The 13027-nt window shown below is 40.0% G+C and overlaps 1 protein-coding gene across 2 annotated transcripts in view; it reads left to right on the forward strand.

Moving 5' to 3' along the window:
* BRINP1 (BMP/retinoic acid inducible neural specific 1) overlaps positions 1-13027 on the forward strand; it is a 198816-nt gene that overhangs the window by 147983 nt on the left and 37806 nt on the right. For both annotated transcript variants that reach the window (XM_065530148.2, XM_005580937.4), the window contains exon 6: positions 10770-11006. In XM_065530148.2, the coding sequence (XP_065386220.1) occupies positions 10770-11006 (237 nt within the window). The remainder of the gene's footprint in view (positions 1-10769; positions 11007-13027) is intronic.

Consider the following 13027-nt stretch of genomic DNA (forward strand, 5'->3'; position numbering starts at 1 on the left):
AGAAGACATCTGGAGCAGAGCCAAAGCACAGCTGACACAAAATATGAGCAACAAATCAACCTTTGTGGTTATGAGTCACTGGGATTTTGAGGTTATATGTTACCACACAGTAATGTAGCAAAAACGCCATAACATTAAAACACTGGATTAAATAGCATAAATCACATTTATTTACTGCAGGACTTCTCAGTGCCTTGACTGTGCTAATGTGTATTATGAATCTAAAGAGGTGAATTAAGTACAGAGTTTTCTGAATGTATTTGGGTTTGGACATATTTGCAGATTTGTGATTCTGTGGTATACAACTTGGCAAATGCTGGACCATATATGCTATTCACGTTCAATCCTGTACAAAATCACTTTCCCAAACTCCTCTACTCTTATAAAAGTTAGAGACGTCTTCTTTTTTGTTCCTATGCAAACTCGTACATATGTATGCATATATTTTATTGTCATTGTACATTTATAAAGTTTTTTCTAGATTTATAGAAAAAGAGCCCCATGAAGGGCTAGTTTTTTATAGAAACTAGAGCCCCGTGAGGCCATAAACCATGTCATATTCACTTTTTGTATCTCTATCATCCAGTATAAAACTGGTTCAATAAAGTGGTAAATGAAAGGACCTTCTTAACCGATTCTCAATTTTGCATACCTACTATGATCTAGCACTGTGCTTGTTACCTTGGAAAGACTGCAAAAAAAAAAAAAAAAAAAAAAAAGATAAAGTTATTGTCCTCAAGAATCATAACTTATAACAATGGATCAATAACAAATTATGTGCTGAAGTTAGTGGTCAAGTCTTTTAGCACCATTGTTCTCTTAAGAATATTTTTGTGTCTATGTATTTTTTTTACTCAGATCTTTCTGAGCACTTGTCTGTAACTACTGAGATGAAATTTAAAAAGCCTCAAGTCTCAAGCTGTAATATTGTGAAAGAAGATACAGGTTTTGTTAATGAGGGATGGCTGTAGAGATGGGGCATGCTAAACATAGAAGACAGAACTACAGTCCTCTCTGAAAGACATTCTGTCTAAATTTGTCTTCATTCAAACATGTACTCTGGGTATTCAATCATGTGCTAGATGATAGGGAAATGGTAGATGAATGAGCTGTGTTTTGCATTCAAGAAGCTTATAGAGTAGGAGAGACATGAGCATGAGCACACATATGATACTGTAAGTGTCCCATTGAGATTTGAAATATGTGCAAGGTGCTTTTGGTTGCCAGCAGAGAGGCTACCTGAGACCACATAAGACTTCCGGAGAAAGCAATAGAAAACGGCAAGGTCAGAAGATGATGTCACTTAAACAACTACCCTGTACTAAGAGCTCCACATGTGCTGTTTATGTGATTTTATTTTCAGGTTCATTGACATATAATTTACATACAACCAAATATACCCTTTTGAGGTGTACTCTTCTATGAATTTGACGAGCATATTCAGTTATGTAACTCCCACCACAATCAAGATATAAAATAGCTCATTTAATTTTTACGCTAGCTTTATGAAAGAAGCTCTGATAAGAAAACTGGGGATCAGAGAAGGTAAGCTTCTTAGCTTCTTCAAGGTCAAACCAGTTAGTGAGAGCCGAAGACAAAATATGAATAGGAGAGAACTTAGCATGCTTGGAGAACAGAGACAATGGCATGGCAGGATATAGCAAGAAAAAGAAGGGAGGTGGGTAAGAGAAGAATTTGAAGACATCAGCTGATCCAGGGATCAGGTAGCACAGACTCTTACAGGTATCAAATTTGGTTTGTATCATGACTTCTATGAAGAAGCTTATATTTAAATTGAACCAACCTCTTCTTAAAGTTTCAAGAACATGTTCATGTTGAAATTTTATGAAATTGAAAAAAAAAAGTTTGCTGGCCTCCTTATCCTTGGTTATTTCATAAATTAAACTATACTATCTTTTTTTGAAGTTAAAAATTCTCATTTAGAAGTCCCCCTGGCCCAACCCCTCTAATCAGTGTAAATCCTTTTCTATTTTCATTTATTTATTTGTTGTCTTCTCTCCCTCGCTACAAGGTAGGTTACATGACAGCAAGGATTGTGTTCTTGCCTTTCCTAGTTCCTTGTCTTTTCTCTAGAACCTAGAATAGTGTCTGCACATGACAGATGCCTTATTGATCTTTGCTTGACAAATGAATGAACAACAGCACAGAGCAGAATCATAGAAAAGTCAGATTGGAAAAAATCTTTATGGTCATCTAGTAGAAGCATTGGCAAACTTTTTCTGTTAGGAGCCAGTTAATAAATATTTTAGGCTTTGTGGGCCACATGTTCTCTGTAGCAACTACTCAACTCTTTTATCTGCATGACTGTGTTCCAGTAAAATTTGTTTATAAAAATAGACTGCAGGTCAATTTGACCATAGTTTGTCAACTCCTATATCTGTTAATATAAGCTAGGTTATGTTGTGCTAGCAAACAATTCCTGAGTCTCAGTGGTTTGCCAAAGTGAATGCTTATTTCTTCCTTATGTTACATGGTGGTCACAGTTCTACTGTGATTCTGCTCCTCCGATGGCCCCTATCTGGAATATCATTGGACTTGTGAAAAGAGAGATTGATGAGATCATATGTTGTTTTCTATAGCTTTGTTTGGAAAAGACACACATCACTCACATCCATATTTCATTGGCCAAAACATGTCATGTGAACCCATTTAAGTTTGGAGAGTGGGGATGTGTAGTTATCTTGAAGAGGGGACATTATAAGAAGGAGCATTGAATGTGGGTCAGTGATAACTCACCCTACCACCTGCCATCTGAATCTTTGGTGGAACCAAGATTTGTTTGTGCTATGTCACCTTTCAAACTCTGCTTCCACACTTCCAGTGTTGGGGAGTTCTCTGCTACCAAAGCAACCTGCTTCATTCTTTAAAACATCTGATTGCTGAAAAGGTGATTTTATCGTGCTGAATTCCATATACCTGCGTCTTTCACCTAAGGATTCCAAATCTTCTTAAGATCCTGCAGAGCAGAGGATTTTATTTATAAACACAAAAGATTACTCTAGCCAGGAGGGGGCATTTCCTAATTCTTATATCAAGGAAGCAGGAACCCACTCACCAACCCCCAGGTAGCTGCCTTTCTTCATTTTCCAGAGTGTAAATGACCCATCACGGAGACAGGGCTGAACTTCTGAATGAGATCATAGCCTTTTCGCCCTTTCTGCACAGTTTCACCCGGTGAATTATTGTCTTATTTTCATTCCACTCCAATGAGCTGTCAGCGATGGATACTGTAATTCATAGCAATAGAAACACAAACAGATGGGTAATTGACCTGCATGCCTTCATTACACTGGAGTTCAGCATGGCTGTTGGAGCCATAAAGTCCTTTATCTGCCAGTCTGAAATCCCTGGGCTTTCACAAGGAAGGGAATCAGGCTGACTTTTTACAAAAGGTACAGTCCTTGTTGTTGTTCTCCTCACCTTGTGCATTTCAGAAATGGACAGAATTTGACAAGCAGAACTTAGCGGTACAAGACAACAGCTGGGGCTCCTATAAAGCTCAGAGTTATCTACAGGGGGCACATTCTGATACAAGAACAGGTTAGAAAAATATTTATATTCAACTAAAATAGAACCTGTGTTTTTTTCCTTCTTCCCTCAGCACTGTAAGAAATCGTGTATTTAATATCTAATGAAATAGGTCAGAAAAGAGCAAATCCATAAAAAATACCACTGTATTAGGTAATTAGGATATACAATTAAAAAAAAAATAAAGCTTACCAAAAACAACCTATGACAATGCATGGTCTTTGCCTTGAATAAGAAAGACTTAGATTGACCCAAATTATGCCCTCTGCTATGGCATACTGAGTTGACTTTCTTTATCTATTCAGACCATGCTCATGTTTCAAGATTCAACCCACATCCCACAGCCATTACAAAGTCTTCCATATTCATTATTTCCAGGCCTGTTTTCTTTCATCTTCATAATAGATCACTGACTTATTCAATATTTGACATACATTTATAAAAACCTACTATGTGCCAGACACAATACTACTTTTAATGTTTTAATCATCAATCAAGGACTGTCTTTCCCATTCTTGAATTTTTTTTTGCTTTAGTTTTGAATATCTGAGTAACCTCTCTGTTTCCTTAGGAGGCAGGAAGCATGCATTAAACCTCTTCTTTATTTCCTCCAACAATTCCTAATGTACTACTTGTTAAAAGAAGGAGAAAGAGACTGAGTTCCTGTCAGCAAAAGAGCAGAATCAAAGTCAGCAATGAAGATTGGGCTGTAATCTTCAGGTCCAGGTTCACCTTCAGCTTCTGTTGATTGGATCTTCTTTTCCAGATGTCTTTTCCAGATATTCTTCTTTCCCCAGCCTCACAGAGCACAGAGCATGGTCAGTTGAACCAAGTGCCTGTGCTAGCAATATCATCAATGTTGTTGAAGCTCTCCAGAAATCCAACTTGAGGGTCCCCTGAAAGTTCTTCTGTTACTTGAGTACTCCCAGTGGTTGAAACTCATCAACACAGTGAGCCCCATTTTTTCCTGAGTCTCAGAATCCCTTCTTGTAATGAGTAAAGATCTCTCTTGTACTATAAGAAATGCTATTTCCTCTAAGGAGCTCACAGATTTCTGCTCTGTGTCATCCTTCCCTTCAGAATTTTGATCCCTCATGTGCAAGAACTCTCTCTTCTTTTCTAGGGAACTTGTAAGCAAACAAACAAAAGAAGACGAACCTTAGTCAGAAAGAAATGTGAGGGCCAAGTTGACTGTCAGCTGGAAGGAGTTCTATGCCCGTGGCCTTTTCCGTGTTCTTCCCGCTGTCTAGACTGCTCTTTCTGTGGATCCTTCATCCCCTAGCACCTGTGTATCCATTAGGTCTCAGCTTAAATGCTACTCCCTAGGAGAGTAGTGGAGAGTGCTTTTAACACCCCTAATCCATTCCATGCTGAGTTAGTTGTTCTTTCCCTGTGTTCCCTGAAAAACTTGTACTTCTTGTAGAATACTGGTTTCATTGCACCCAAGCAGCTGGTTTACATCTCTCTCTCTTTCTTTCTTTCTCTCTCTCTCTCTGTCTCTCTTTCTCTCTCTATCATTTTCTCTTACTAAACAGTAAGACCTACAACAAGAGGGAGTTGTCTGCCTCATTCACCCTAGTATCCACAGCACAGCTGCCTGGCACATAGTAGGGCTTCAGGAATATGTGTGAAAGAAGGGAAGCAGAAAGATGGGAAGAAAGAAAGGAAAGATAAATGGGAAGAAGGAAGGATGGAAGAAAATGGAAGGAAGGAAGGAAGGAAGGAAGGAAGGAAGGAAGGAAGGAAGGAAGGAAAATTCATAGAAGAAAAATGATGGAGTAATTAAAAACAAAGACCAGTAATAATTATTTTAATGCTGATATGAGAAAATGCATTCTTGGCATGTTTTATACTGTCTCAAATGGTGCTATTCAAGGAGGATTTTTCAAGAAGGGTTCAAGTTTGGTCTAGGTAATGAATGCGATCTGATATCTGGTTAAATGGGGGGAACCTAACATTTGTTGAGCACTTAATTATGACAGTGTCTTGGTCTGCTCAGACTGCTGTAACAAAATTTCACAGACTGGGTGGCTTACACAAAAGGAAATTATTTCTCACAGTTCTGGATGCTGGGACGTCTAAGCTCAAGTACCAGCAGATATGGTGCCTGGTGAGGGAGGTACTGCTTCCTGGCTTGTAGACAGCTACAAGCTGTCTCTTCTCCCATCTCTTCCTCTTCTTATAAGGGCACTAGTCCCATCACAAGGGCACCACCCACATGACTTCATCTCAACCTAATGACTTTCCAAAGTTTCCGGCTCCTTATACCATGGCATTGCAAGTGAGGGTTTTGGCATATGAATGTGTGCATGCAGGGGATGGGGAGCACAAACATTCAGTCCATGGCAGCCGGGTTGTGGCTTAAGTTTATGCCTTTTTTCTCTTTGTTAGTATACAAGGAAATTGGGATTTCAACCTCACAGGCAAAAAAAAAATAAAAAATAAAAAATAAAAAAATAAATCCTTGAGTTCCAGGGGGTATAAAACATTGCCAGAAGTCACACTGCTGGAGCCACCACAGGGGTTGTAAGCCAGGTCATCCTCAAGTGTGTCAGAACTCAAGTTGAATTCCTAGATTGGAGTCCTGTTTCTGTTACCTTAGTTGTGAGACTTTGGCCAGGTCACCTGATTTTTAAATTCTAACACCCCAGAAGCCTCATGAGGCACCTTTCTTTGCATCTTGGAGAAGGAAGTGTTTAAAGTTCAAAGTTCCTTTGACTGGCAGGGTGCAGTGACTCATGCCTGTAATCCCAGCACTTTGGGAGTCCGAGGTGGGTGGATCACAAGGTCAAGAGCTCAAAACCATCCTGGCCAACATGTTGAAACCCTGCTGGGGAGGCTAAGGCAGGAGAATTGCTTGAACCCGGGAGGTGGAGGTTGCAGTGAGCCGAGACTGCGTCACTGCACTCCAGCCTGGTAACAGAGTGAGACTCCATCTCAAAAAAAAAAAAAAAAAAAATTTCTTTGATCAACAAATGAGTGCCTGGAGCCTACGCTGGGCTTGAGCTTAGTTTACACTTGGGGCCCTTAAAGGGCAGACAGGTCCCTTCTTCCCTAGAGCCTACTCTCTAATGGGGATGATAGAAAAAATATTAAAAATAAAACAAATTCGGGCCGGGCGCGGTGGCTCGAGCCTGTAATCCCAGCACTTTGGGAGGCTGAGGCGGGCGGATCACAAGGTCAGGAGATCGAGACCACAGTGAAACCCCGTCTCTACTAAAAATACAAAAAATTAGCCGGGCGCAGGGGCGGGCGCCTGTAGTCCCAGCTACTCAGGAGGCTGAGGCAGGAGAATGGCGGGAACCCGGGAGGCGGAGCTTGCAGTGAGCCGAGATCGCGCCACTGCACTCCAGCCTGGGCAACAGTGTGAGACTCCGTCTCAAAAAAAAAATAAATAAATAAATAAAAAAAATAAAACAAATTCAAAAGATAATTTCAGCCAGGAATTAATCCTATGAAAAAAATTGAAGATGCCTTTTAACGTGAGTCTGGGAGGGTCTGGATTACAGGACAAGGGATCAAGCAGAAACCTGAGGAGAGAATATTCGGTGCACAGGGAACGGCAAGTGCAAAGATTATGGGAGTAACAATATTGATGTATGTATTGCAGGTGCTGAAAAAAGGGCAGGGTTTTTCTGATGTGTTCTGAGTACAGAAGAGAATATTAGGAGATAAGAGGAAGGAGGGAGGCAAGGAAATAGAGATATCCCATCACGTGACACAGAGAAAGAGAAATAATATCTCAGCACACAAAGACTGTATACAAACTACAAAAAATATTTTGAGATGCACCTGTCGAAGGTGAATTGAAAGGAAAAAGAATGGGGCACAAATCAGGAAAAGAAAAGGGAGACATCTTGGGTGTTCCCACATATACATTGCCCACACACTCTGCAGAACAGTGAAACATTCCATTTTAAATTATAACAAGTTTTTTTAATATATAAAAAGATTGGGAGAAAAATATTCCATATGTTCAGTGTGGGTGAGTTGATGTTCAAATAAAACTCTCAACTATTGCCTGCCTGGGTTTTCTGAGGCAAAATTTATATGCTTGGCAATAACAGTAGCCCTTTTCTCTCTCATTTTCTCAGTTTTCTTTTCTGTGTGTGTGTGTGTATGTGTGTGTGTGAGTGTGTGTGTGTGTGTCTGTGTGTGTGTGTGCATGTGTGTTGTGTCTTTGGAAACTGTGGGGACAGAATATTTTACCCCAGCCGGCAGCTGTATATCTTTCAAACAGTGGTTTCACAAGCCAAATCCCCCTCCAAATTATTTATGGCTCCCATTGAAGCAGGCAGGATTCAGGCGCCCACGTAGGAGGTCAGCACTGGGCCTCTTTGTTGGACACAGGCCATCAGGAGACGACTCTGGCTGTGACTGCTGTGTGAACCTCCGCTGCCGTAGAAATGGTTATGTAACTTTAAACAGTAATGACATTTTGCAGAAAAGTGCTTTTTAATTGCTATGTCTTCATTATTCTCTTTCGAAATTGCCCAGGAGATTCTGCCTCCAAGACAGCTCGGCATGTTCTGAGTTTCCATTTTTAAAGAGCAGCAAGTTTTGTATTTTAGCTGCTCCCAGAAAACCCCCAACCCCAAACTTCATCTGTTTTCAGTTGCATTAAATGGGGTAGGTAATACTGCCTTTTGTATCCTTGCCAAATGGAAAAATGATTTGACGCAATTTTCTATAAATGCTCTCCCCAAATTCCTTTTGGGCTGGGACCAAGAATAGAATATTTTATCCCCTACAGAAGGGAGAAAGAAAATGATGAGCAAGCTAGAAAAATAGAACTGAGAATAGAGTCTGTAGAGTTCCTTTAAGCAACAGAAACTTAACCCCGATCCATACACCCAGTTGCCTATGGGGGATTGGGATCAGCTAAAAATAAATTTGGCTCTAGAAGAGAAAATGGTGATATAGATAAAATGACTCAATAATGCACACTCTGAAAGAATCGTAGACTCAGTTCAGAAGGGACTTTATCGCTTGATTTGTTTTACCTCATGTGTGTTTTGGTATGTATGTTATGCCCTTGTACAGTAGCCCTCCCAAAGAGTCACTCAAACCCGTATGGACTCATTGCTCATCAATGTGGAGCTCACTCAGTCTCACAGCAGCCCATTGTTAACTGTATAGCTTAATCTGCTAGAATCCCTTCCATGCATATTGACATATACACCTTTCTCAACAGCCCTGTCACCAATGCTGGTTCAACAGGCACAGAATTGTAAACGCTGCTGCTTATCAAAGCTCTGCAAATATGTGAAGACTGCCTTTTGATTATACACCCACACCTGTTTTTCCTTTATTAATCCTGAAGGTTCTGTTAAACCTTTAACCACTTTAATCAGAGGAGTGGCATCATCATCAATATTGTCATCGTCATCACATCAAAAATAAGAATAGACAACATTTATTGTTTGCTTGCTATGTGCCAGGAGCTTTTCCAGATAATTTGCAGGCATCCTTTCATGTAGTCCTCTCAGTAATCCTTGTACGTAGATACTAAGAACCTTACAGACAGGCTGAATATTTGCTTTAAATGACTTAGGTAGTAAGTAGAGGAGCCAGTGCAGCCATGCCCGGGTTTTTGACTACAGCATATGGTTTCCTGCCATAAGGCATGCTGGAGGGATCATCTTCTTCTTTTCCACAATGTTCCTCTGAAAATATTCTCCTGTAGCTGCCATGTGAAGACAGGTTGAAAGGATGGGGCTTATTTAAGTATGTATAAAACCTGAAGAAAATGGAAAAAAGATAAAAATCTAGAAACAACTGTGAGTAGAAAATGGAAGAAGTGCTGACCTTGTTCAGCAAATCCCTGGTGGGTAGGATTAAGGAGAGTCCCTGAAGCATAAATGAGAAAAAAATAATCCAAATAAGAATACAGTTCTCTTTTATACAGTGAGTAGTAGAACTACTACCTCATATTGGAAGCTAAAACTGCAGCTCCAAATGAGGTGGAGAGAAATGTCCTAAGCGAAAGTGCCCTAATGAATTAAGTTAGCCCAGATCTGTCCTTCTCTCTGGGCACCACAGACAATAGTGATTTTTCATAGGTACCAGAGTAGTGCTCATGCCCAGATAAATCCTTCTCTGTCGTTGGCTCTCTGTATTAAGACTTTGAATATTCAAGTATAAAGAGAAGATCATGAGATGTAATCCAGAGTGCTCATCCTATAGCCATGGGCTGGTCACTTCCTATTGGTGGACTATGGCTTCCTCACTGTTAGAGCAAAGAAAAGAAAATTAATTATCTAATGATGCTTGTATCTAGTGATGTGTTAGTTTTTATGCTACAGTGGTCCTAGTAAATTATATCACTCTAATTATGTTACTCATACCCTTCAAAACTACCAGTGTGCACCTATGATCCACAGAATAATGTCCAAATTCCCTGGTGTATAATAAAGCCCTTTGCACACTGGCCTCTGTCCCTCTCTATAGCTATTTTCTACAGCATGAGCACATCCATTCATCCAAGTTCATTTCTTCACTAGGAATTTTCAGACACATGATGCCTTTCCTCTTTTAAGAATGTCATTCTTGTTCTTCTTTTAACCTAGTGATCTCTTACTTGCTTTTCAACCAGCCCAAATTCTGTCTCCTCTATGAAGATTTCCCTGCTATCTAAACAATGTTATTTGCAGTCTTCTGCTGTTCGGTTGCCTCATATGGCTGTCTCTGCTATAGGTCTATAAAGCCATGTTATGATGATGTGTGTCCATGTCTATGCCTGCTGATTATATTGTAAACTCCCCAAGGGCAAGGATTGTGTCTTTTTTTTAATCTCTATAGGCCTAGTGCCTAGCTCAAGACTTGTGTTTCATAAATAGGGTTTGCAAATACTTAAGGAAAGCAATTGAGGAAATAAAGAACAATAAACAATAATGTTATATTTTCAATAGAGTTTTCTCCACAAATGGAAAAGGTATATGCCATATGTGGCTCTAGCCTCAGTCCTACCATAACAGAATAGAGTACGCCTTTCAGAGATAGCCAAAGCCATGACCTGAGAAGTTTAAGTAAAAGTGATGCAACTGGAAGCCTCACCGATAATGCCCTGTCTGGATCTAGGTTAGCCCAGAAATACATTGGTTCCAATACACAGGGAGAAATGTAGCAGCTTCAGATTCCTATGTATCACCTTTGGAAACTGTTAATGAAACACCTTTTTTTTAACCTTTCTGTTTTCCCTTCTTGCTATTCTCACACAGGTCTTCAGATAATCTTTCCTCAGTATCTGCAAGAGAAGTTTGTCCAGTCGGCCTTGAGCTATATCATGTGCAATGGGGAGGGGGAGTACCTGTGCCAGAACAGCCAGTGTCGATGCCAATGTGCCGAGGAGTTTCCGCAGTGCAACTGCCCCATCACGGACATCCAGATCATGGAGTACACGCTGGCCAACATGGCCAAGTCTTGGGCTGAAGCTTATAAGGACCTGGAGAATTCAGGTAGAGAGTCTCACTCAGTGCCACTGCATGAGTGGCCTTGAGCCAAGTCTGAAAGGGAGCTAATCTAACTGGAATTAGGACTGCTGTAAGGGAAAGTTCAGTGACCCTGACTCTTTCACTTTGGAGGGTCCAGATGCAAGTATAATAGCTGTCACAGAGCAGGCACTCAATAAATCTCCACTGAATAAAATTAATGAATAGCATAATCCAGTTTGTGGTCATATGATGTATTGTTTCTGTTGTACCCAGAAGACAGAAAGAATAAATCTGCATAGGAAGCCTCTGGAGAGGGAAGAGTCAGAGGTAGTTGTATTGATTCCTTGGGCTGCGTATGTGTGTGTGGATATTTGTGTGTGTGTGTGTATATGTGTGTGTGTGCACCCACACGCTTCTGTCCATCTCTATAAATAGATAAACATATCTCTATGTGTGTATATATATATATGTACATATACATAGATATAGATTTCCAAAGAATCTGCAGACTATCAAAGCTCAAAGTCACTTTTTTGCTAACTTGTTATTTTCTGCCTTTCATAGTTCAGAAAAATGAGTTTCAGGGGAGGAGAGACAGTCACCCAAGCTCCTAAAGTGGATGAAATCCAAAGTAGGATCTCTGCCTTCATGGATGTTTGAGTTTTGTTGGAAAGCCAGGCATTAATTATGTAACCATGCCAGTGATTAGGAAACGTCAAGGATACATCTGTAAAGAGGGAGGAACTGCTGTGAACAAATGATGTAGAGTTGGGGGTCAATGTGGTTAAGGAAGGCTACCTTAAAAAAGAGCAGAAATGGAAGTTTCTGACTATGGTGCAGATATGAGAAGGTGATTGCAGGTAGACCAATGGGAGGCACAAAGGACCTAGGAGAGAGATGACCATGACGTGGGTTAAGGAGATGTTACAAGTTGTAAAAATAGGAAGTGTGCAGATATGCCAAGATATTTAGAAGAAAAAAATGGCAGAGCTTGATGTTAGATTGTCTACAAGGTTGAAGAGAAAAGGGATATTGAGGTGATATTCATAAACCTCCTTTACATAGTCATGTTAGACAACTTGATAGATGTTGATATCCTTCATTGAACTCGAATACCCTGAAAGATTTGGAAAGAAGACCATGTGCTCACTTTTCTATAGGATAAGCTTGAGAATCCTTGAGACTTCCAAGAAGAGATGCCAAGCAGGTAACTTAACATATAATATGTGCTCAAGTACCTGTTAAATAAATGGACTCATGCATAGAGCATTACTGTCTTTACAACAACATTATATTTCTTAAATCTATTATAATAACCACCTTAAATGAAATAGTAATATTTCTGTATAACAGAGAAGGGAACACCTCTTCTATAATCCTCCTTCAAGACCCAGTGTTTTCCCTAGGGTTGCGCAGTTAGTAAATGGCAGAATTGGAAATGGAATTCCTGATTCCAAATCTAGTGCTCACAGCAGCTTTGGTAACTTAATTTTACTTTGTCCCCCAGGCCTGAGGTTCCCTCATCTGATAAATGAGAAGACATGTTTGTGTTTTTAATATTTGAATTTATTCAAGTCTTTAGACAAGAAATTATTTGATCAAGCAAAATCTTACCTAGGAGCCACTGTGTACCACAGATAAAAGCAGAGTTCTATGGAATAGCATTTGAAAATAACTGGTTTCCGTGAACTCTAAGTCCTAACCCAGCTCTGGGAGCCCGGAACGCATCAGGAATCCTGCTCTTACAGTGCTGTACAACTCAGATGGAGCTGTGGATGCCTTATAATGACACCCATTAGTGCACTGAAAATCCTGGGAGCCCGTAAAAGAGAAAAGTTCCTGATGGCAATGTACTATGATGATTATTTGGCCCCAAACAAAGGAAGCATTTGATACAATGCTTTTTCAAAAAGGTTTCACTGATTACTAAAACAAACAAACAAACAAACAAAAAAACAGAAGGAATTTAGGCTATATGCACAAGGAATAAGACTCTTTAGCATACAATCCTTATTCCCAAGGAAAAGAAACCACTTTAAGTGGGT

Source organism: Macaca fascicularis, chromosome 15 (genome assembly GCF_037993035.2).
Source record: "Macaca fascicularis isolate 582-1 chromosome 15, T2T-MFA8v1.1".
Taxonomy (NCBI): Eukaryota; Metazoa; Chordata; class Mammalia; order Primates; family Cercopithecidae; genus Macaca; species Macaca fascicularis.